Source organism: Petromyzon marinus, chromosome 67 (genome assembly GCF_048934315.1).
Source record: "Petromyzon marinus isolate PM22_M1 ecotype Great Lakes invasive population chromosome 67, UKy_Petmar_22M1.pri1.0, whole genome shotgun sequence".
NCBI lineage: Eukaryota > Metazoa > Chordata > Hyperoartia > Petromyzontiformes > Petromyzontidae > Petromyzon > Petromyzon marinus.
The window spans coordinates 5,450,347-5,474,238 of NC_133733.1; the positions used below are offsets into that span (position 1 = coordinate 5,450,347).

The 23,892-nt window shown below is 46.9% G+C and overlaps 2 protein-coding genes across 4 annotated transcripts in view; one reads left to right on the plus strand and one right to left on the minus strand.

The window, feature by feature from the left end:
* LOC116956752 (uncharacterized) overlaps nt 1-21,222 on the minus strand; it is a 35,683-nt gene extending 14,461 nt beyond the window's left edge. Inside the window, exons 1-6 of one of the 3 annotated variants that reach the window (XM_076054722.1) lie at nt 18,242-18,405; nt 9,756-9,840; nt 9,377-9,698; nt 5,007-5,274; nt 2,878-2,960; nt 1,446-1,550 (exon numbers count right to left, since the gene is read on the minus strand). In XM_076054722.1, coding sequence (XP_075910837.1) covers nt 1,446-1,550; nt 2,878-2,960; nt 5,007-5,274; nt 9,377-9,698; nt 9,756-9,838 — 861 coding nt within the window. In that variant the 5' untranslated portion in view covers nt 9,839-9,840; nt 18,242-18,405. The other 2 variants (XM_076054721.1, XM_076054720.1) reach the window with 2 other exon arrangements.
* Nucleotides 21,223-22,831: 1,609 nt separating this feature from the next.
* TUBGCP3 (tubulin gamma complex component 3) overlaps nt 22,832-23,892 on the plus strand; it is a 53,951-nt gene continuing 52,890 nt past the window's right edge. The window contains exon 1 of the mRNA XM_076054723.1: nt 22,832-23,136. Within this exon, the coding sequence (XP_075910838.1) occupies nt 23,061-23,136 (76 nt within the window). The 5' untranslated portion in view covers nt 22,832-23,060. The remainder of the gene's footprint in view (nt 23,137-23,892) is intronic.

A 23,892-nucleotide genomic window follows, 5' to 3' on the forward strand; every position in this document is an offset into this window, starting at 1 on the left:
AATCTGGAATCTGTGTGAGCCTGGGTGAGTGGGAGTGAGCTGTAGGTGAGTGTAGGTGAGTTTAATTGAGCTGTAGGTGAGTTTAGTTGACCTGTAGGTGAGTGTAGGTGAGTTTAGTGGAGCTGTAGGTGAGTTTAGTGGAGCTGTAGGTGAGTTTAGTGGAGCTGTAGGTGAGTGTAGGTGAGTTTAGTGGAGCTGTAGGTGAGTGTAGGTGAGTGTAGGTGAGTTTAGTGGAGCTGTAGGTGAGTTTAGTGGAGCTGTAGGTGAGTGTAGGTGAGTTTAGTGGAGCTGTAGGTGAGTGGAGGTGACTTTAGTTGAGCTGTAGTTGAGTGTAAATAGGTATAGCCGCGCTGCAGATGGGTGTAGGTAAGCGGCACGTGAGAGTAGATGAGTTGGAGGTTAGTGCAGGTGAGTTTAGTGGAGCTGTAGGTGAGTTTAGTGGAGCTGTAGGTGAGTGTAGGTGAGTTTAGTCGAGCTGTAGGTGAGTTTAGTGGAGCTGTAGGTGAGTCTAGGTGAGTTTAGTGGAGCTGTAGGTGAGTCTAGGTGAGTTTAGTGGAGCTGTAGGTGAGTTTAGTGGAGCTGTAGGTGAGTCTAGGTGAGTTTAGTGGAGCTGTAGGTGAGTCTAGGTGAGTTTAGTGGAGCTGTAGGTGAGTTTAGTGGAGCTGTAGGTAAGTCTAGGTGAGTTTAGTGGAGCTGTAGGTGAGTCTAGGTGAGTTTAGTGGAGCTGTAGGTGAGTCTAGGCGAGTTTAGTGGAGCTGTAGGTGAGTTTAGTGGAGCTGTAGGTGAGTCTAGGTGAGTTTAGTGGAGCTGTAGGTGAGTCTAGGTGAGTTTAGTGGAGCTGTAGGTGAGTTTAGTGGAGCTGTAGGTGAGTCTAGGTGAGTTTAGTGGAGCTGTAGGTGAGTCTAGGCGAGTTTAGTGGAGCTGTAGGTGAGTCTAGGTGGAGCTGTAGGTGAGTCTAGGCGAGTTTAGTGGAGCTGTAGGTGAGTGTAGGTGAGTTTAGTGGAGCTGTAGGTGAGTCTAGGTGAGTTTAGTGGAGCTGTAGGTGAGTTTAGTGGAGCTGTAGGTAAGTCTAGGCGAGTTTAGTGGAGCTGTAGGTGAGTCTAGGTGAGTTTAGTGGAGCTGTAGGTGAGTCTAGGCGAGTTTAGTGGAGCTGTAGGTGAGTCTAGGCGAGTTTAGTGGAGCTGTAGGTGAGTGTAGGTGAGTTTAGTGGAGCTGTAGGTGAGTGTAGGTGAGTTTAGTGGAGCTGTAGGTGAGTTTAGTGGAGCTGTAGGTGAGTGTAGGCGAGTTTAGTGGAGCTGTAGGTGAGTCTAGGCGAGTTTAGTGGAGCTGTAGGTGAGTCTAGGCGAGTTTAGTGGAGCTGTAGGTGAGTGTAGGCGAGTGCAGGTGAGTTGCAGGTTTGAGTAGGTGAGCAGCAGGTGAAGCCGTAGCCGAGCGTCTGCCCCCACCGGCGGCGGGCGCCTCTGCGCCTCCTCCACGGTGAGCAGCTCCCTGATGAACATCTCGGACGCTCGCTGCTCTTCCGCCTGGCGAGCACGGCGCTCGGACTCAAACTACCCACGGAGGAGGGGTGGAGACGGGGACACACACACACACACGCACACACACGCACGCACACGCACGCACACAGAGACGAAGATTTCCACCAACCCCCCCCACCCCGGGTCTAACCTCTTAGCAGCCTGCTGCTAGGCCGAGTGCCGTTGCCGGGCAGCAGCAGCACCCGCGAAGGCCGGCACACGGAGCTCGTGACGGGCCACCGCCGGAGCCTCATGCCGATTGCTCGGCCGGGTTCGCACGCACGGCAAAAGAACCGCTCCTCCACCACCACCAATCCCCCCCCCCACCCACCCCCGCGATTGCGAGACTAAAAAACTAAAAAAGTTAATTCGACTGAAAGCTTTCGTGACTGCAGGAATTCGCATTCTTTGGGGTCTTTAGGGTAAAGTTGCGTAGATAGGCTCAAAGAAAATAACAAAAATAACAAAAACTACGACGTTTCGATCGCAACGCAAGCAGTCGTCATCAGGCTGAAGAAGAAGAAGAAGGAGGAAAAAAAAACGTGGTAGTTTTTTGTTATTATAAAAATGAACTATTTTTTTTTTAGATTTAAAGCTTTCGTGACTGCTAGGATCCATACTCTTTGGTTCTATTGGGTAAAGTCACGTAGGTGAAAATAAAATAACAAAAAATCACGACGTTTCGGCCACAACACAAGCGGCCTTCATCAGGTGAAGGGACGAGACTGTCTGGAGGACAGCACTGGAGTGGAAGAAGCCAAGCGTGGCTGGAGTGGAAGAAGCCAAACGTGGCTTCTTCCACTCCAGCGCTGTCCTCCAGACAGTCTCGTCCCTTCACCTGATGAAGGCCGCTTGTGTTGTGGCCGAAACGTCGTGATTTTTTGTTAATTTTATTTTCACCTACGTGACTTTACCCAATAGAACCAAAGAGTAACTATTTTTTATTTCACCAGGCAAAGGCCCCTTTGCTGAGCCACGTAGCTACCCTGGCTATCGCGCACGACGGCCCAACGAGGCGCCTCGCATCGCGAGCCGCCGAATTCGCCGCGCAAATGCTGCGAACGCGTGGCCATTCTCAAAAATTGCGGAGGGAAAAACCGGAGGGCCCGAAGGAAAATCCACGCGCCCCACGAGGAGAACGTGGAAACTTCCAAATCATAGAGCCCCGGGCATCGTCAAGGTCGCGATCGAACCACCGATGACGACGATGACGACCCGTCTACCAGGCGAGGTAGTTAACATTCCACCACCGTGGCAGGAGCCCGCAGGCAAACGGTCTTTAGACTCCGTGAGGCTTACCTGGAGTTAAACGAGTGGGTTGCGAGCGAATGAGAGGTAGGTCACGGACGCTTCCCCGTACCTTATGCCACATGGATCTGAACTCCCGGCCCAACTCCCCCGGTTCACACAGCGACTGTCGGTGACCTGACAACGGAGACCAGACTGCACGCGCGGCGAATGAGACGTCAGCGAGCGCCCATTAAGGGCGGAGCAGCATGATGAACGTCGCGCCAATCGCACCTCCGATTGGCACGGCTGGCTACGTACGGTGCGCGGAAGAAGTTCAACGCACAGCGAGGGAAAAACGTATTTGATCCCCCGCTGATTTTGTGCGTTTGCCCACTGACAAAGAAATCATCAGTCTATAATTCTAATGGTAGGTTTATTAATTTGAACGGTGAGAGACAGAATAACAACAACAAAAATCCAGAAAAACGCACGTCAAAAATGTTATAAAATGATTTGCATTTTAATGAGGGAAATAGGAATTTGACCCCCTCTCAACCGGAAAGATTTCTGGCTCCCAGGCGTCTTTTATACAGGTAACGAGCTGCGATTAGGAGCACACTCTTAAAGGGAGTGCTCCTAATCGCAGCTTGTCACCTGTGTAAAAGACACCTGTCCACAGAAGCAATCAATCAATCAATCAGATCCCAAATTCTCCACCATGGCCAAGACCAAAGAGCTCTCCAAGGATGTCAGGGACAAGATTGTAGACCTTCACAAGGCTGGAATGGGCTACAAGACCATGTGTCACGCACGCGACACAAATTATTTGACGATGCCGCCGCCGCTGCTGCTGCTGCATTAGCAGTGGCGCGCGAGCACGGACACTCTGGACGCAAAAAGGAAAACCTTGTGGATTGCGAGTAACTCGCTCTGCGAGTGTTTTGCAAGGTAAGCAACATTTTCAAATAAATATTAATTTGATAAACGAGCGAGGGTCTTGCAATACGAGTAGTATAGTACGTGTACACGCTTTGTACTGCCGAGCGTCACGTGATGACAACTGATATACGAGCGCTTTGGATTACAAACACGTTTCCGGAACGAATTATGCTCGCAATACAAGGTTTAACTGCACATACAGCCACCACCGTCATCATCGCCACCATCATCGTCACCATCATCACCACCTCGACCACATTCACCACCACTGCTATCACCACCACTACTACCTCCACCACCGTCATTATCGCCACCATCATCGTTACCATCATCACCACCTCCACCACATTCGCCACCACCGCTATCACCACCACTACTACCTCCACCACCGTCATTATCGCCACCATCATTGTCATCGTCACTATCATCACCACCTCCACCACATTCGCCACCACCGCTATCACCACCACTACTACCTCCACCACCGTCATCATCGCCACCATCATCGTCACCATCATCACCACCTCCACCACATTCACCACCACTGCTATCACCACCACTACTACCTCCACCACTGTCATCATCGCCACCATCATCACCATCGTCACCATTATCACCACCTCCACCACATTCGCCACCACCGCTATCACCACCACTACTACCTCCACCACCATCATCAAAGACCACCATCGTCACAATCTCCCCCACCACCACCGTCACCAACATCACCATCATCACCACCGTCGCCATCATCATGTCCACAACCATCATCACAATCTCCCCACCACCATCATCACCATCATCATCACCACCACCGCCATCATGTCCACAACCATCGTCACAATCTCCCCCACCATCATCATCATCAACATCACCATCATCATCACCACCGCCACCATCATCATGTCTACCACCATCGTCACAATTTCACCCACCACCACCACCATCATCATCAACATCACCATCATCACCACCGCCGCCATCATCATGTCCACCACCACCATCATCAACATCACCATCATCATCACCACCACCGTCGCCATCACCATGTCCACAACCATCATCAAAATCTCCCCACCACCATCATCACCAACATCACCACCACCGCTATCATGTCCACAACCATCGTCACAATCTCCCCCACCACCACCATCATCAACATCACCATCACCACCGCCACCATCATCATGTCCACCACCACCATCATCAACATCACCATCATCATCACCACCGTCGCCGCCATCATCATGTCTACCACCATCATCACAATCTCCCCCATCACCACCACCACCACCACCGCCACCGCGACAGTCACCTCACCTTCACAGCCATCTTCACCTCCTCGTCCGCCACCCACAGGCTCGCGCTCTCCTCCTCCGTCACCGTCGTCGTCGTCGTCGCCGTCACCGTCGCCGCGCCGGGCGCCGCCGCCGCGCGTCCCCTCCTCGCGCAGGCGGCGCCGGCAGCGCTCGGGGAAGGAGCGCCGCACGCTGTCCCAGAGGCCGGCGTCCACCAGCGAGCCCCGGCGCGCCATCGTGCGGTGCCACGTGGCCACGCGGCGCCGGCACAGCGGGCACGACAGATGCACCTGAGACGCGCGGCACCGGCGGCAGAGCATCGTCAACGGGCGCCGGAAGAAAACCGTGCGGGGTCGGTCCGCGCGCCCCGCCGGAACCGCCCTCTTCGGCTCCTCATCGGCGCCCGCCCCCACGGGGCAGGAGGGAGGCTCGCGACCCATCGGCGGGCGATCCGCCCAACCCCCTTCGGTGGCTGTCTCGTTTTTTGCCGCACTGCCCTCTGCTGGCAGAGCCAGGGGGGTACGGCGCCTCATCGACACTCAGCCACGGTTAGAAGGGAGTGAGATGGAGCAGATGGAGATTAGTCCACACACGTGGTAGAAGGTGAGTGAGATGGAACAGATGGAGGTTAGTGCACACACGGGGTAGATGGTGAGTGAGATGGAACGGATGGAGGTTAGTCCACACACGTGGTAGAAGGTGAGTGAGATGGAACAGATGGAGGTTAGTCCACACACGGGGTAGAAGTGAGTGAGATGGAACAGATGGAGATTAGTCCACACACGGGGTAGAAGGGAGTGAGATGGAACAGATGGAGATTAGTCCACGCACAGGGTAGAAGGGAGTGAGATGGAACAGATGGAGATTAGTCCACCCACGGGGTAGAAGGGAGAGAGATGGAACAGATGGAGATTAGTCCACACACGTGGTAGAAGGGAGTGAGATGGAACAGATGGAGATTAGTCCACCCACGGGGTAGATGGGAGTGAGATGGAACAGATGGAGGTTAGTCCACACACGTGGTAGAAGGTGAGTGAGATGGAACAGATGGAGGTTAGTCCACACACGGGGTAGAAGGTGAGTGAGATGGAAGAGATGGAGATTAGTCCACACACGGGGTAGAAGGGAGTGAGATGGAACAGATGGAGATTAGTCCACCCACGGGGTAGAAGGGAGAGAGATGGAACAGATGGAGATTAGTCCACACACGTGGTAGAAGGGAGTGAGATGGAACAGATGGAGATTAGTCCACACACGTGGTAGAAGTGAGTGAGATGGAACAGATGGAGATTAGTCCACGCACAGGGTAGAAGGGAGTGAGATGGAACAGATGGAGATTAGTCCACCCACGGGGTAGAAGGGAGAGAGATGGAACAGATGGAGATTAGTCCACACACGTGGTAGAAGGGAGTGAGATGGAACAGATGGAGATTAGTCCACCCACGGGGTAGATGGGAGTGAGATGGAACAGATGGAGATTAGTCCACGCACAGGGTAGAAGGGAGTGAGATGGAACAGATGGAGGTTAGTCCACACACGTGGTAGGTGAGTGAGATGGAACAGATGGAGGTTAGTCCACACACGAGGTAGAAGGTGAGTGAGATGGAACAGATGGAGGTTAGTCCACCCACGTGGTAGAAGGGAGTGAGAAGGAACAGATGGAGATTAGTCCACCCACGTGGAAGAAGTGAGTGAGATGGAACAGATGGAGATTAGTCCACCCACGTGGTAGATGGTGAGTGAGATGGAACAGATGGAGATTAGTCCACACACGTGGTAGAAGGGAGTGAGATGGAACAGATGGAGATTAGTCCACCCACGGGGTAGATGGGAGTGAGATAGAACAGATAGAGATTAGTCCACGCACAGGGTAGAAGGGAGTGAGATGGAACAGATGGAGGTTAGTCCACACACGTGGTAGAAGGTGAGTGAGATGGAACAGATGGAGGTTAGTCCACACACGAGGTAGAAGGTGAGTGAGATGGAACAGATGGAGGTTAGTCCACCCACGTGGTAGAAGGGAGTGAGATGGAACAGATGGAGATTAGTCCACCGACGGGGTAGAAGGGAGTGAGATGGAACAGATGGAGATTAGTCCACCGACGGGGTAGAAGGGAGTGAGATGGAACAGATGGAGATTAGTCCACCCACGGGGTAGAAGGGAGTGAGATGGAACAGATGGAGATTAGTCCACGCACAGGGTAGAAGGGAGTGAGATGGAAGAGATGGAGATTAGTCCACCCACGGGGTAGAAGGGAGTTGAGATGGAACAGATGGAGATTAGTCCACCGACGGGGTAGAAGGGAGTGAGATGGAACAGATGGAGATTAGTCCACCCACGGGGTAGAAGGGAGTTGAGATGGAACAGATGGAGATTAGTCCACCGACAGGGTAGAAGGGAGTGAGATGGAACAGATGGAGATTAGTCCACACACGAGGTAGAAGGTGAGTGAGATGGAACAGATGGATGTTAGTCCACACACAGGGTAGAAGGGAGTAAGATGGAACAGATGGAGATTAGTCCACACATGGGGAAGAAGGGAGTGAGATGGAACAGATGGAGATTAGTCCACACACGGGGTAGAAGGGAGTGAGATGGAACAGATGGAGATTAGTCCACCCACGGGGAAGAAGGGAGTGAGATGGAACAGATGGAGGTTAGTCCACACACGGGGTAGAAGGGAGTGAGATGGAACAGATGGAGATTAGTCCACACACGTGGTAGAAGGGAGTGACATGGAACAGATGGAGATTAGTCCACACACGAGGTAGAAGGGAGTAAGATGGAACAGATGGAGATTAGTCCACCCACAGGTAGAAGGGAGTGGGATGGAACAGATGGAAATTAGTCCACACACGAGGTAGAAGGGAGTAAGATGGAACAGATGGAGATTAGTCCACCCACAGGTAGAAGGGAGTGGGATGGAACAGATGGAGATTAGTCCACCGACGGGGTAGAAGGGAGTGAGATGGAACAGATGGAGATTAGTCCACCCACGGGGTAGAAGGGAGTGAGATGGAACAGATGGAGATTAGTCCACGCACAGGGTAGAAGGGAGTGAGATGGAAGAGATGGAGATTAGTCCACCCACGGGGTAGAAGGGAGTTGAGATGGAACAGATGGAGATTAGTCCACCGACGGGGTAGAAGGGAGTGAGATGGAACAGATGGAGATTAGTCCACCCACGGGGTAGAAGGGAGTTGAGATGGAACAGATGGAGATTAGTCCACCGACGGGGTAGAAGGGAGTGAGATGGAACAGATGGAGATTAGTCCACACACGAGGTAGAAGGTGAGTGAGATGGAACAGATGGATGTTAGTCCACACACAGGGTAGAAGGGAGTAAGATGGAACAGATGGAGATTAGTCCACACATGGGGAAGAAGGGAGTGAGATGGAACAGATGGAGATTAGTCCACACACGGGGTAGAAGGTGAGTGAGATGGAACAGATGGAGATTAGTCCACACACGGGGTAGAAGGGAGTTGAGATGGAACAGATGGAGATTAGTCCACCGACGGGGTAGAAGGGAGTGAGATGGAACAGATGGAGATTAGTCCACACACGAGGTAGAAGGTGAGTGAGATGGAACAGATGGATGTTAGTCCACACACAGGGTAGAAGGGAGTAAGATGGAACAGATGGAGATTAGTCCACACATGGGGAAGAAGGGAGTGAGATGGAACAGATGGAGATTAGTCCACACACAGGGTAGAAGGTGAGTGAGATGGAACAGATGGAGATTAGTCCACACACGGGGTAGATGGTGAGTGACATGGAGCAGATGGAGATTAGTCCACCCACGGGGTAGATGGTGAGTGAGATGGAGGTTAGTCCACCCACGGGGTAGACGGTGAGTGAGATGGAACAGATGGAGATTAGTCCACCCACGGGGTAGACGGTGAGTGAGATGGAGGTTAGTCCACCCACGGGGTAGATGGTAAGTGAGATGGAGCAGATGGAGATTAGTCCACCCACGGGGTAGATGGTAAGTGAGATGGAGGTTAGTCCACCCACGGGGTAGACGGTGAGTGAGATGGAACAGATGGAGGTTAGTCCACCCACGGGGTAGATGGTGAGTGAGATGGAGGTTAGTCCACCCACGGGGTAGATGGTAAGTGAGATGGAGCAGATGGAGATTAGTCCACCCACGGGGTAGATGGTGAGTGAGATGGAGGTTAGTCCACCCACGGGGTAGATGGTGAGTGAGATGGAACAGATGGAGATTAGTCCACCCACGGGGTAGGTGAGTGACATGGAGCAGATGGAGATTAGTCCACACATGGGGTAGACGGTGAGTGAGATGGAACAGATGGAGGTTAGTCCACACACGGGATAGACGGTGAGTGAGATGGAGCGCATGCGTAGCCGACGTGGCGGGCGCCAGTCACCTTGTCCATGCTCTGCGTGAAGCAGGACTGGCACAGCGTGTGCCCGCAGGGCATCTTCACGGGCAGCACCAGCACGTCGAGGCACACGGGGCACTGGCACTGAGCCGCGGACAGCGGCGCCGGCTCCCGGAACCCCGTCGAGATGGAGCCACGCTCGATCCCGGAGGCGGAAGCAGAGTCGGAGGCGGGCTCGGACCGAGAGCCAGATGCCAAGGCAGAGGCCGAGCGAGACTTGGGCTTCAACGCGGACTCGCCCTCAGTCCTGGACTCAGACCTGGGTAAAATCCCAGATCCAAGCCCAGATTTGAATCCAGACTCAGGCCTGAAGCCTGTCTCTGACCCGGAGTCACTGGCTTCAGGCCTGAGTCTGGAGTCAGACTTGTACTCGGCTGTAGAAGTCAGACAAAATGCGGAGCCAGGCCTGACCCTGACGTCTACCCCGTTTCGGCAGTTCTCCATCATCACTACGGGGTGGGGGGGCCAGGGGACATGGGGTGGGGGGAGAGAGAGGCCTGGAGATGGATTCATTTGGGTTTAAGACACAACTCAACAAATCTGCTGTGGATACAGGACGCATTGAGTTGTTGCTGCTCACTTTCAGCGGAGCGCGATGCCAATCGCACAACGCGGTTCGAATTCGACCCCCGACCGATGGCTGCGCCATCGCCGCACACGTGTCGGATAAAAAGCAAGGGACAAGTCCTACACTTACTAACAACTCCTCTATAAATTTTGATTTAAGGCTTTCGTGACTGCAGTAATTCATATTCTTAGCTCTTTCGGTAAAGTCACGTTGAAGGGAAACAACAAAATAATAAAATATATATAAACAATAAAAAAATTCTCACGACGTTTCGACCATAACACAAACGGTCGTCATCAGGTGTGTCGGTTTGCATTAATTTATTTTTAAAGGTGTATTTATTTATTTAAAAAAACATCAGCGCCACGCGCAGCGATTTAGCAGTTTATTTAGAAGGACTAGTCCATCTATGTTCTGAAAAGAGGAGGGGGGAGACGAAAAATTAATGTATGCTGTCTGAAAGCCACCGTAAGCGTGAACAATCAATTAAGACCTGAAATGGTTTATCAAATCCTTCCAATGATCGCTAAGCCAGAATCCATCTTCTCGGTTGAAATTGTCTCTGTGCTTGTATATGTGGATAGCCTCATGAACGAATCTCTCATGGAAGCCAGATGGCTTACAAAGAACCTCTGTCTTGGAAAAGTCAATGGCATGTTAGCCTACTGAATTAGAACAATGATCTGCCACGGCCGAGGTGTTGGTCCTACCGTGTTTAAGGTCTGCTTTGTGTTCACGAATGCGGTCCGAGACATGGCGTTTGGTTTCTCCGATGTAACTACTACCACAGACCTTCCTTGGTTCTTTCGGTAAAGTCACGTAGAATGAGAATAAAATAATAAATTGATAAAATAAAATAACACAATAATATTCTCACGACGTTTCGGCCACAACACAAGCGGCCTTCATCAGGTGAAGGGACGAGACTGTCTGGTAGGACAGCGCTGGAGTGAAAGAGCCACGTTCAGATCACGACCTTTAAGCTGTGTGAGAGGAAACAAAGCACCTTGACAAAGGAATTAGCATATAATTTAGCATTGAAATGGCTGAGTGATTAGCTTGTGACTGGTCACAGAAATAGCTATGTTAAAAGTTAAAGCATACACATCCGCAGAGGCACCCCTTGATAAAGGAATTAGCATAGAATTTAGCATTGAAATAGCTAAGTTAAAGCATACACATCCGCAGAGGCACCCCTTGACAAAGGAATTAGCATAGAATTTAGCATTGAAATAGCTGAGTGATTAGCTTGTAACTGGTCACAGAAATAGCTACGTTAAAGTCAGAGCATAGACATTCACCGAGGCACTTAGTACAAATCAAACAGGAGAATTTAGCATTGAAATAACTAGGCGAATTTAGCATTGAAATAACTGAGTGATTAGCTAGTGACTGGTCACAGAAATGACTATGTTGAAGTCAAGGCCTACACATCTGAGCTATTCACAGTACTATATAGTGAACCAATAAAAAACTAAAATATAAATTACCTTAATGTTATCAATAAACTCTATATTCTCCAATCAGCTAAGCTACCAACAATAAGTCGTTATATATCACAATGCTATATGGCGAAAAAATACTACCACAGAGGCAACTTGGTTTGTAGACACCAGGGTACTGTATATCCAGAATCACATATTTTACAGACGGAACCAGATCACGGATTTTATGTAATGTGTTGAAACGGACCTGGATCATGTGTTTATTCAAGATTTTGGAGATCCTGGCTCCGCCATTGCATCTATCCCTCTATTTAAGAACGAAACAGGAGGATTTCTCCACAATTCTGGCTGTTGCCTGATGATGCTGGTTGTAGTTAATGGCGAAACGTTGTGGATTTAATCTTCAACACACCGGTAAGTGCTGTACCGGTAACGAATTGGCCACGTTCTGTTTACGCGACAAACCTTACCCAATTGGCTGTGTCGGGTGGTGGCGGGTTGAACGACACATTTATATTTACGCGATGTAACCCAAAAAAAAACTTCTATTATGGACTAGATAGTACAGTCTGTATATTAAACCACAGTACAAATCACATTATATAGTGCAGGATACAGTACATTATAGTTCACATCATGTGCAAGATGCTACAGATTAGACAGGGTACACAAGACAGGCACTACAGACTTGAAAAGGACAGAATCTTGATTTAAAGCTTTCGTGACTGCAGCAATTCATATTTTTTTGATCTTTCGGTAAAGTCACGTAGAAGGGGAAACAATAAAATAATAAAAATATAAAACAGTAAAATTCTCACGACGTTTCGACTGCAACACTAAGCAATCATCATCAAATTGTCTTGCTGTGGTTTTCACACCTGATGATGATTGCTTGTGTTGCAGTCGAAACGTCGCGAGAATTTTATTGTTTTATATTTTATTATTTTATTGTTTCCCTTCAACGGGTGTGGTTTTCACACCTGATGATGATTGCTTGTGTTGCAGTCGAAACGTCGTGAGAATTTAATTGTTTTATATTTTTATTATTTTATTGTTTCCCTTCTACGGGTGTGGTTTTCACACCTGATGATGATTGCTTGTGTTGCAGTCGAAACGTCGTGAGAATTTAATTGTTTTATATTTTCATTATTTTATTGTTTCCCTTCTACGGGTGTGGTTTTCACCCCTGATGATGATTGCTTGTGTTGCAGTCGAAACGTCGTGAGAATTTAATTGTTTTATATTTTCATTATTTTATTGTTTCCCTTCTACGGGTGTGGTTTTCACACCTGATGATGATTGCTTGTGTTGCAGTCGAAATGTCGTGAGAATTTTATTGTTTTATATTTTTATTATTTTATTGTTTCCCTTCTACGGGTGTGGTTTTCACACCTAACGATGATTGCTTGTGTTGCAGTCGAAACGTCGTGAGAATTTTATTGTTTTATATTTTTATTATTTTATTGTTTCCCTTCTACGGGTGTGGTTTTCACACCTGATGATGATTGCTTATGTTGCAGTCGAAACGTCGTGAGAATTTTATTGTTTTATATTTTTATTATTTTATTGTTTCCCTTCTACGTATGTGGGTTTCGCACCTGATGATGATTGCTTGTGTTGCAGTCGAAACGTCGTGATAATTTAATTGTTTTATATTTTCATTATTTTATTGTTTCCCTTCTACGGGTGTGGTTTTCACACCTGATGATGATTGCTTGTGTTGCAGTCGAAACGTCGTGAGAATTTAATTGTTTTATATTTTTATTATTTTATTGTTTCCCTTCTATGGGTGTGGTTTTCACACCTGATGATGATTGCTTGTGTTGCAGTCGAAACGTCGTGAGAATTTTATTGTTTTATATTTTTATTATTTTATTGTTTCCCTTCTACGGGTGTGGTTTTTCGCACCTGATGATGATTGCTTGTGTTGCCGTCGAAACGTCGTGATAATTTTATTGTTTTATATTTTTATTATTTTATTGTTTCCCTTCTACGGGTGTGGTTTTCGCACCTGATGATGATTGCTTGTGTTACAGTCGAAACGTCGCGAGAATCGTATCGTTTTATATTTTTTATCATCTTATTGTTCTCCCTTCCAACGTGGTGGACTTTACCGAAAGAACCAAGAATATGAATCCCTGCAGTCACGAAAGCTTTCAATCAAAATTTCACGCAGATAGGTTCAAAAAAATAATACAATAAACTAAACTACGTAGTTTCGATCGCAACGCCTGATGGCGGTCGCTTGCTTTGGCGATCTAAAACGTCGTAGATTTTTGTTGTTGATTTTATTCTTTTTTTTAACCTATCTACGTGACTTTACCGGAAGACCCAAATTAATTGAAAAGGACAGGTTAGAGTGCAATTACTTTTTTTTATTTTACCAGGTAAGGCCCCCGCTGAGCTGTGTAGCTCTGTTTAAACGCTTTCATTTAACTAGCTCTGTCTGTTGTATCCTCAAATCCTGCAACTCAATTTGAACCCACTTCCCAAAGTGGTATCGACTGCAAACTTAGTATACTTACGTCATACTGACGACAATTACTGTATTCTATCGTAAAAACGAAAAAATACATGTATTTTTTTAAACATTTTTTTACGTGTTATATGTTTCGACCCGGGTCTCATTGTCCAAGCTCAACTAACTGACGTTGGCTGTAAATCACCACGGTCCCCTCACGTTGTGGCGAGCTTTGGGGGCGACTTCCTGGAGTCGCCAAGTCCTGACATTACGAGGACGGTGCATTTCATGAAAGCGCGTTTAAAAAAAAAAAATGTTTTATATATATTACTTATTTGATGAGCGAATCATTTGGCGGGACCCCGGCGGTCCCGCAAAAAATCGGATCAATAATTATTATTATTTTTCAGTCCGCCCCACTCGCGATCCCGACAGCGACGCGCCACCCGCCCGCCCGCCCAGACTCGCGCCAACAAGCGCCAGCAGCAGCAGCGGCGGCGGGCGGCGATCGACACGACGAGGCGCCACCCCGCCGGCCAATCGCGAGCCCCGGGGGGGCGTCTGCCGCGGTCGCGCGCGGCGACGACGACGATGCCCTCTGGTCAGCCGTCGATCCTCGGCTTGTAATAATAGGGTGGTTTTTCCCCTTTTTTGTGGCAACAAAACCGAAACCTTTTTAACGAGGATTCATGTTTTACTGCATTAACCTACAATACCTGCAGTCAAAATGCAAACAAAAAACACACACTATGATAATATTTGATGCATTGTCCTTGAAACTGATTGGTCCACACCAAGGGACGGCTTTCTTTTGAGCCTCGACCCAATTGGTGCACGACCAGATGACGCCAAAAGGCATCACACAGCTCAAAGACAATGCCACTATCAAAGTAATGAGGGCTCGTGGTGAGCATCTACATCATTAGACCTCCTTTGCCAGTACCAAAATATAATAATAGGGGTTTTTCCCCTTTTTTCTGCCAAGAAAACTGAAACCTTTTTTACAAGGATTCATGTTTACTGCATTAACCTACAATACCTGCAGTCAAAATGCAAACAAAAAACACACTATGATAATATTTGATGCATTGTCCTTGAAACTGATTGGTCCACATTTGCATTTTGACTGCAGGTATTGTAGGTTAATGCAGTAAACATGAATCCTTGTAAAAAGGTTTCACGGTTTTTTTGCCAGAAAAAAGGGGAAAAACCACCCTATTATTATATTTTGGTACTGGCAAAGGAGGTCTAAATGGTGTAGATGCTCACCCCGAGCCATCATTACTTTGATAGTGGCATTGTCTTTGAGCTGTTTGATGCCTTTTGGCATCATCTGGTCTAGCACCAATTGGGTCGAGGCTCAAAAGAAAGCCGTCCCTTGGTGTGGGCCAATCAGTTTCAAGGACAATGCCACAATATAATAGTGTGTTTTTTGTTTGCATTTTGACTGCAGGTATTGTGCTTAATGCAGTAAAACATGAATCCTCGTAAAAAGGTTTCACAGTTTTGTTGCCAGACAAAAGGGGAAAAACCACCCTATTATTATATTTTGGTACTGGCAAAGGAGGTCTAATGATGATGATGATCCTCGGCTTCTTTGCCAAGGCGAGCCCGCCGCCCCCCCCCCCCCCGCCGCGGCAGTGAATTTAACGTGTTCATGTAATTTTTCAACTTTTTACGAAACTTAGTGCCCCGAGTAGCTCTCGACGAGGCCAGTCGATTGACCACTAGCTTTGTTGTCGGTAAGGCAACAAAAGACTCGTGTCGCTACGCGGTTTTTCCCACCCCGGGGCAGTGATGGGATCCCCGGGGTCCCACCAAATGCTTCAAGTGACCCTGGCCACCCCAAACGATGTCTCACACAGTGTAGTCGCGCGTGCATCGTCGTGATGTGGACATCTATAGCAGCAGCCAAGAACTCTAGACGCATATTCTTAGCTCTTTCGGTAAAGTCACGTTGAAGGGAAACATTAAAATAATAAAATATATATAAAACAATAAAAATTCTCACGACGTTTCGACCATAACACAAACGGTCGAAACGTCGTGATAATTTTTATTGTTTTATATATATTTTATTGTTTCCTTTCAACGTGACTTTACCGAATGAGCTAAGAATATGAATTACTGCAGTCACGAAAGCTTTAAATCAAAATTTAACTCAAGACGCGTGACGTTGATTCCTAAACGTGGAGGGGGGCGAAAAAAAACGGGGGGGGGGGTACCTGGAGAGAGAGAGAGACACCGCAGACTCCCAAATATACAGCAGTGTATAGTAGTGTCAATTATACGGTGCATATCTGTAAACCCCAAATCAATGCCTATCCTATTACAGATCCATTCAGACCTGATTGGTCACCCCGTGCCCTTATAAATCTCAACATTCATCCTACAAAGTCCCATCACAAGGAAGGAAACACAAATAGACCCCAAAAAAAATCTAGTTTGTTTGATTACCTAATCGTGTTTGTGTGTGATACCTGTCAATTCCTTATCAGTGCCCTACCACCTTATTACAGACCAATATAGACCCTATTGGACACCCCGTGCCCCTTAGAAATCTCAACGTTCATCCTACAACCTCATGCACACCAGGCGAGGTAGTTAACATCTAGCCACCGTGATGATGATGAGAGACGCAGACTCCATATATACAGCAGCAGCAGGCATCGTCAGGGTCGGGATTGAACCCACGACCTCCTGCATACCGGGCGAGGTAGTCAACATCTCCTAGCCACCGTGATGATGATGATGATGAGAGAGAAGCAGACTCCACAATTACAGCAGCAGCAGGCATCGTCAGGGTCGGGATTGAACCCACGACCTCCTGCATACCAGGCGAGGTTGTCAACATCTCCTAGCCACCGTGATGATGATGATAGAGACGCAGACTCCACATATACAGCAGCAGGCATCGTCAGAGTCGGGATGGAACCCACGACCTCCTGTGTACCAGGCGAGGTAATCAACATCTCCTTGCCAACGTGATGATGATGAGAGAGACGCAGACTCCACAAATACAGCAGCAGCAGTAGGCATCGTCAGGGTCGGGATGGAACCCACGACCTCCTGCGTACCGAGCGAGGTAGTCAACATCTCATAGCCACCGTGATGATGATGATAGAGAAGCAGACTCCACATATACAGGGTCGGGATTGAACCCACGACCTCCTGTAGACCAGGCGAGGTAGTTAACATCTCCTAGCCACCGTGATGATGATGAGAGAGAAGCAGACTCCACAAATACAGCAGCAGGCATAGTCAGGGTCGGGATTGAACCCACGACCTCCTGCATACCAGGCGAGGTAGTCATCATCTCCTAGCCACCGTGATGATGAGAGAGAAGCAGACTCCACATCGTCAGGGTCGGGATGGAACCCACGACCTCCTGTGTACCGAGCGAGGTAAGTCAACATCTCCTAGCCACCGTGATGATGATGAGAGAGAGACGCAGACTCCACATCTACAGGGTCGGGATTGAACCCACGAACCTCCTGTATACCAGGCGAGGTAAGTCAACATCTCCTAGCCACCGTGATGATAAGAGAGAAGCAGACTCCACATCTACAGGGTCGGGATTGAACCCACGACCTCCTGCGTACCGGGTGAGGTAAGTCAACATCTCATAGCCACCGTGATGATGATGATGAGAGAGAAGCAGACTCCACAAATACAGCAGCAGCAGGCATCGTCAGGGTCGGGATGGAACCCACGACCTCCTGTATACCGGGCCAGGTAAGTCAACATCTCATAGCCACCGTGATGATGATGAGAGAGACGCAGACTCCACATCGTCAGGGTCGGGATTGAACCTACGACCTCCTGTGTACCAGGCGAGGTAACTCAACATCTCATAGCCACCGTGATGATGATGAGAGAGACGCAGACTCCACATCGTCAGGGTCGGGATGGAACCCACGACCTCCTGCGTACCGCGCGAGGTGACTCAACATCTCCTATCCACCGTGATGATGATGAGAGAGAGAAGCAGACTCCACATCGTCAGGGTCGGGATGGAACCCACGACCTCCTGTAGACCAGGCGAGGTAACTCAACATCTCCATAGCCAGCGCAGCGCCTCGCGGTGCCGTGCCAATGGGGCAGTGCCAGCCAGCCAGCCAGCCCGCCCGCCCGCGCTGCAACGAGGCGGTAAGAATTTCCGGCAGCAGCGCATAGGGGGCGAGAGACGGCCACACGCCGCACAGGCGACTTTTACGTGGGCAAGCCACCCCCCAACCCCACCCCACCCCAGCCGGCAAATCACGCGACATCCGAGAGAGAGATCGCGGACAATATTTTTTTCACAGGAGCAGCAGTTTCGAGAGGCACACATTGAGGAGGAGGAAGAGGAGGCGGCAGCAGCAGCAGCAGCATACCGTACGACGTGCAAGGCGTAGTAGGTTCGTCGGAAACGGCAGCCTGCGAGTAAATGATGGGCGGAGGGATCGATTGTTTGAATTGATTCTCCTCGTAAAAGCTAAAAAAAAAAGCAAAGCAATCAACGTCGACGACGATTCATTAAAAGTTGAGGGGGGTGGGGGTGGGGGTTACCCGATCGTAAAGCGATCTTCCATCTCCCGCCGATTCTCGATTCGCTCAGCGTCGCGATTCAGACGCCAGTCGACTCCGCGGGTGTCCGACGAGCGCGAGACGACGGCTCGCCGTGATTTGCCTAGCGTCGGGAATCGATCGCGTGGGAATGGCGGCCTCGATCTCTCGATTCTCCGGCTTGTGGTTTCGCGTGCGAGCGATGCGATTGGTGAAGCGCGCGACCAATCGCGACGCGGCTAGCGACCGTTATTCGGATGCTGGGAATCTGATTGGACGGCGTAGATTTCAAATTTCGCGCGCTTTTCAGAGCACGTGACTCATCGACTTACGAACACTCGACTTACGGACACCCAACTTACGAACATCCGACTTACGAACTTTCAGAGATACGAACAAACCTGTGAGCATGAGAGATTGCACTCTCATGCTCACATTGTCTTTTGGATTGCACTCTCATGCTCGCGTGCACTCTAATTTCTCACATTAACAATAATGCTAATTTTTTCACATTAACATCATGCTAACTTCTCACATTAACATCATGCTAACTTCTCGCATTAACATCATGCTAATTTCTCACATTAACATCATGCGAACTTCTCACATTAACATCATGCTAATCCCTCACATTAACATAGCCACTCCCGTGCCCTCTAACTTCTCACATTAACAATCATGCTAACTTCTCACATTAACAATCATGCTAATGTCTCACTTTAACATCATGCTAATTTTTCACATTAACATCATGCTAACTTCTCACATTAGCAATCATGCTAATCCCTCAAATTAACATAGCCACTCCCGTGCCCTCTAATTTCTCACATTAACAATAATGCTAATATCTCACATTAACATCATGCTAATCTCTCACAATTAACATAGTCACTGCCGTGCCCTCTAATTGCTCACATTAACATCATGCTAATCTCTCACATTAACATCATGCTAACTTCTCACATTAACATCATGCTAATCTCTCACATTAACATCATAACTTCTCACATTAACATCATGCTAACTTCTCACATTAACATCATGCTAACTTCTCACATTAACATAATGCTAATCTATCGCATTAACATAACCACTCGCGTGCCCTCTATTTTCTCACATTAACAATCATGCTAACGTCTCACATTAACATCATGCTAACTTCTCACATTAACAATCATGCTAATGACTCACATTAACATCATGCTAACTTCTCACATTAACAATCATGCTAATGTCTCACATTAACATCATGATAACTTCTCACATTAACATCATGCTAACGTCTCACATTAACATCATGCTAATTTCTCACATTAACAATCATGCTAATCCCTCACATTAAAATAGCCACTCCCGTGCCCTCTAACTTGTCACATTAACAATCATGCTAACTTCTCACATTAACATAGCCACTCCTGTGCCCTCTAATTTCTCACATTAACAATCATGCTAACTTCTCACATTAACAATCATGCTAATGTCTCACATTAACATCATGCTAACTTCTCACATTAACAATCATGCTAATGACTCACATTAACATCATGCTAATTTCTCACATTAACAATCATGCTAATCCCTCACATTAAAATAGCCACTCCCGTGCCCTCTAACTTCTCACATTAACAATCATGCTACCTTCTCACATTAACATAGCCACTCCTGTGCCCTCTAATTTCTCACATTAACATCATGCTAACTTCTCACATTAACAATCATGCTAATGTCTCACCTTAACATAGCCACTCCTGTGCCCTCTAATTTCTCACATTAACATCATGCTAACTTCTCATATTAACAATTATGCTAACTTCTCACATTAACAATCATGCTAATGTCTCACATTAACATCATGATAACTTCTCACATTAACATCATGCTAACTTCTCACATTAACATCATGCTAATCTCTCGCATTAACATAGCCACTCCCGTGCCATCTAATTTCTCACATTAACAATCATGCTAATCCCTCACATTAACATAGCCACTCCCGTGCCCTCTAATTTCTCACATTAACAATCATGCTAACTTCTCACATTAACAATCATGCTAATCTCTCACATTAACATCATGCTAACTTCTCACATTAACAATCATGCTAATGTCTCACATTAACATCATGCTAATGTCTCACATTAACAATCATGCTAACTTCTCACATTAACATCATGCTAATGTCTCACATTAACAATCATGCTAATGACTCACATTAACATAGACATTTACGTGCCCTCTAATTTCTCACATTAACATCATGCTAACTTCTCACATTAACATCATGCTAATGTCTCACATTAACAATCATGCTAATGTCTCACATTAACATAGACATTTCCGTGCCCTCTAATTTCTCACATTAACATCATGCTAATCTCTCGCATTAACATAGCCACTCCCGTGCCCTCTAATTTCTCACATTAACAATCATGCTAATCCCTCACATTAACATAGCCACTCCCGTGCCCTCTAATTTCTCACATTAACAATCATGCTAACTTCTCACATTAACAATCATGCTAATCTTTCACATTAACATCATGCTAACTTCTCACATTAACAATCATGCTAATGTCTCACATTAACATCATGCTAATGTCTCACATTAACAATCATGCTAATGACTCACATTAACATAGACATTTACGTGCCCTCTAATTTCTCACATTAACATCATGCTAACTTCTCACATTAACAATCATGCTAATGTCTCACATTAACATCATGCTAACTTCTCACATTAACAATCATGCTAACTTCTCACATTAACAATCATGCTAATGACTCACATTAACAATCATGCTAACTTCTCACATTAACATCATGCTAATGACTCACATTAACAATCATGCTAACTTCTCACATTAACAATCATGCTAATGACTCACATTAACAATCATGCTAATGACTCACATTAACATAGACATTTACGTGCCCTCTAATTTCTCACATTAACATCATGCTAACTTCTCACATTAACAATCATGCTAACTTCTCACATTAACAATCATGCTAATGACTCACATTAACAATCATGCTAATGACTCACATTAACAATCATGCTAATGACTCACATTAACATAGACATTTACGTGCCCTAGTTAAGGAGGCCGCTTTCCTATCTTACAGTTACACGCTAATTTCGATAAAGCCACGTAGATAGAAAAATAATAAAAATTAATAAATAATAACAACATGACGACGTTTCGGTCACAGCACGGCCAATCGTCATCGGGTGAAAAATATCAGGAGGGCTGCTGGGGCAGAAAAAATTAATATTGTGTTGTGGCCGAAACGTCGTGATTTTTGTTATTTTATTTTTACCTACGTGACTTTACCGAATAGAGCCAAAGAGTATGGATCCTTGCAGTCACGAAAGCTTCAAATCTAGAATTAAAAAAATATAATATTGTTGTATCATTCTTACTCCATGCCCCGACTGGACATCTGTCAAGAAGAGCTGCTGCATAGCACGTTGGATGCCTCCTGTAGTATGAATACAATATACACAGGAGGCATTACAGCAAGAACATTTGAAAAAAAAGTGGCGGTTTCTTTAACGTTTTTTTTACGTTTAAAAAAAACGCCACTTTTTTCAAAATTTCTTGCTGTGGTTTTCACACCTGATGATGATTGCTTGTGTTGCAGTCGAAACGTCGTGAGAATTTTATTGTTTTATATTTGTATTATTTTATTGTTTCCCTTCTAACGTGGTGACTTTACCGAAAGAACCAAGAATATGAATCCCTGCACGAAAGCTTCCCTCACGAAAGCTTTAAATCAAAATTTAATATACATTATGTTATTAATTTTATCCCGTTACAGCTGTGCCTATAAACATTAACATAATTTACTATTCATTTTGTCATTAATTGTTTCCGCTTACAGCTAGGCCTATAAAATTAACATAATTTATAACTCATTCCGTCATTCATTGTATCCTGTTACAGCTGGTAAACATTAACATAATTTATCACGCAATTTGTTATTCATTTTATCCTGTTACACCTGGGCCGATATAAAAAAACATTAACATAATTTATCACAATATGTTATCCATTTAGTCCTGTTACACCTGGGCCTATACAAAACATTAACATAATTTATCACACAATGTTATTCATTTTATCCTGTTACGGCTGCTTTCACAATAGGGGGGGTTGGGTCGGTGACGTCATTCTCGCGCCATATTGGGTAGGGGGGGCGCTGCTTCCACAATAGGGGGCGGAAGGGGAGGGGCTGGGTCGGTGACGCCACACCCGCGCCATATTGGGTGGGGGGGAGGCGCTGCCTCCACAATAGGAGACAAAAGCGGGCTTGTGACGTCGACGTCACACCCGCGCCATATTGGGTGGGGAGTGTGCGGGGGACGTCACAACCCCCCTCTCTCCCCTTACCAACATGGCAACCGCGGTTCGCTGTAACGGTTTGGCGGGAAACCTTAGAAACCAAAGATGGCGTCCCGCGGCTGAGGCGCGAGCGGAGGGCGGGAAATCGGCGAGCGGCGCTTTTGTGAGGCGGGTGGAAATTAAAAAATAAAATCTAAACGTACAAAACAAAAACGTCGACCAACAGGACCGGCGTCTTTGCCTTCGATGTCAACGCGAGCGACGGCAGCGGACGACGACGACGGCGGCGGCGGCTGCAATGTCGCACTCGGATAACAAATCGCCTAACGTTTTGCTGCAGAGTCTCTGTTGTCAGATACTTGGCAAGAGCGAATGTGAGTTGCGTGTGAGGGTGGGGGGGATGGTCGTTGTTAAATTTATTGTTTTTGTTGTCTTCGTTAAACGTTTGGTTGTTTGGTCGTTATTGTTGTCTTAAACGTCGCGCAATGTTTAATTGTGTTCCGGCTCGGGCTTGTCATCCGGGGTGGTTATTTACGTTGTTAAGGCCGCCATACGTCCATGCATTCATAGTGCATTTTCATAGTTTCATTTATTTGGTATGGCCCCTGTGAGCCATTCGGCTCTTGAATCGGGTGCAGCCGCAACAAACAAAAAAACATGAACAAGAAAAAAACATCTTAAAGTGACTATGTGTGTGACTGTGCAAAACAGAAAATACAGGAAACAATATCCAAATATTCCTGAAATAGCACCGTACATCAACGCTGTGTGCAAAAATCCCAGTGGGATGCAAGTCAAAATAACAACAAGACAACTAAGATTAAAGCCATTAGTCTAACTCCGTACTACAATAAACAAAAACATGGCCAAAACAAAAAAAAACTTTTCGAAATCACCAAAATAAAAGCCATAAATCCAATGTAACAGTGATCATAGGAACTGCGACCGAATTTTTTGTTAACAACAAACTACATAACTAAATTATAACACCAAAATCTAGAGCCATATTTTAAGGCCACCGAATAGCAGTGGCAGCTAGGGGTTGTACAACTCCTTCTAGAGCAGTTTTGAGTGAAGATCTCATAGGTAGTGATTCAATTTGCAGTTTATTGGCAATGGCATTCGCCAGG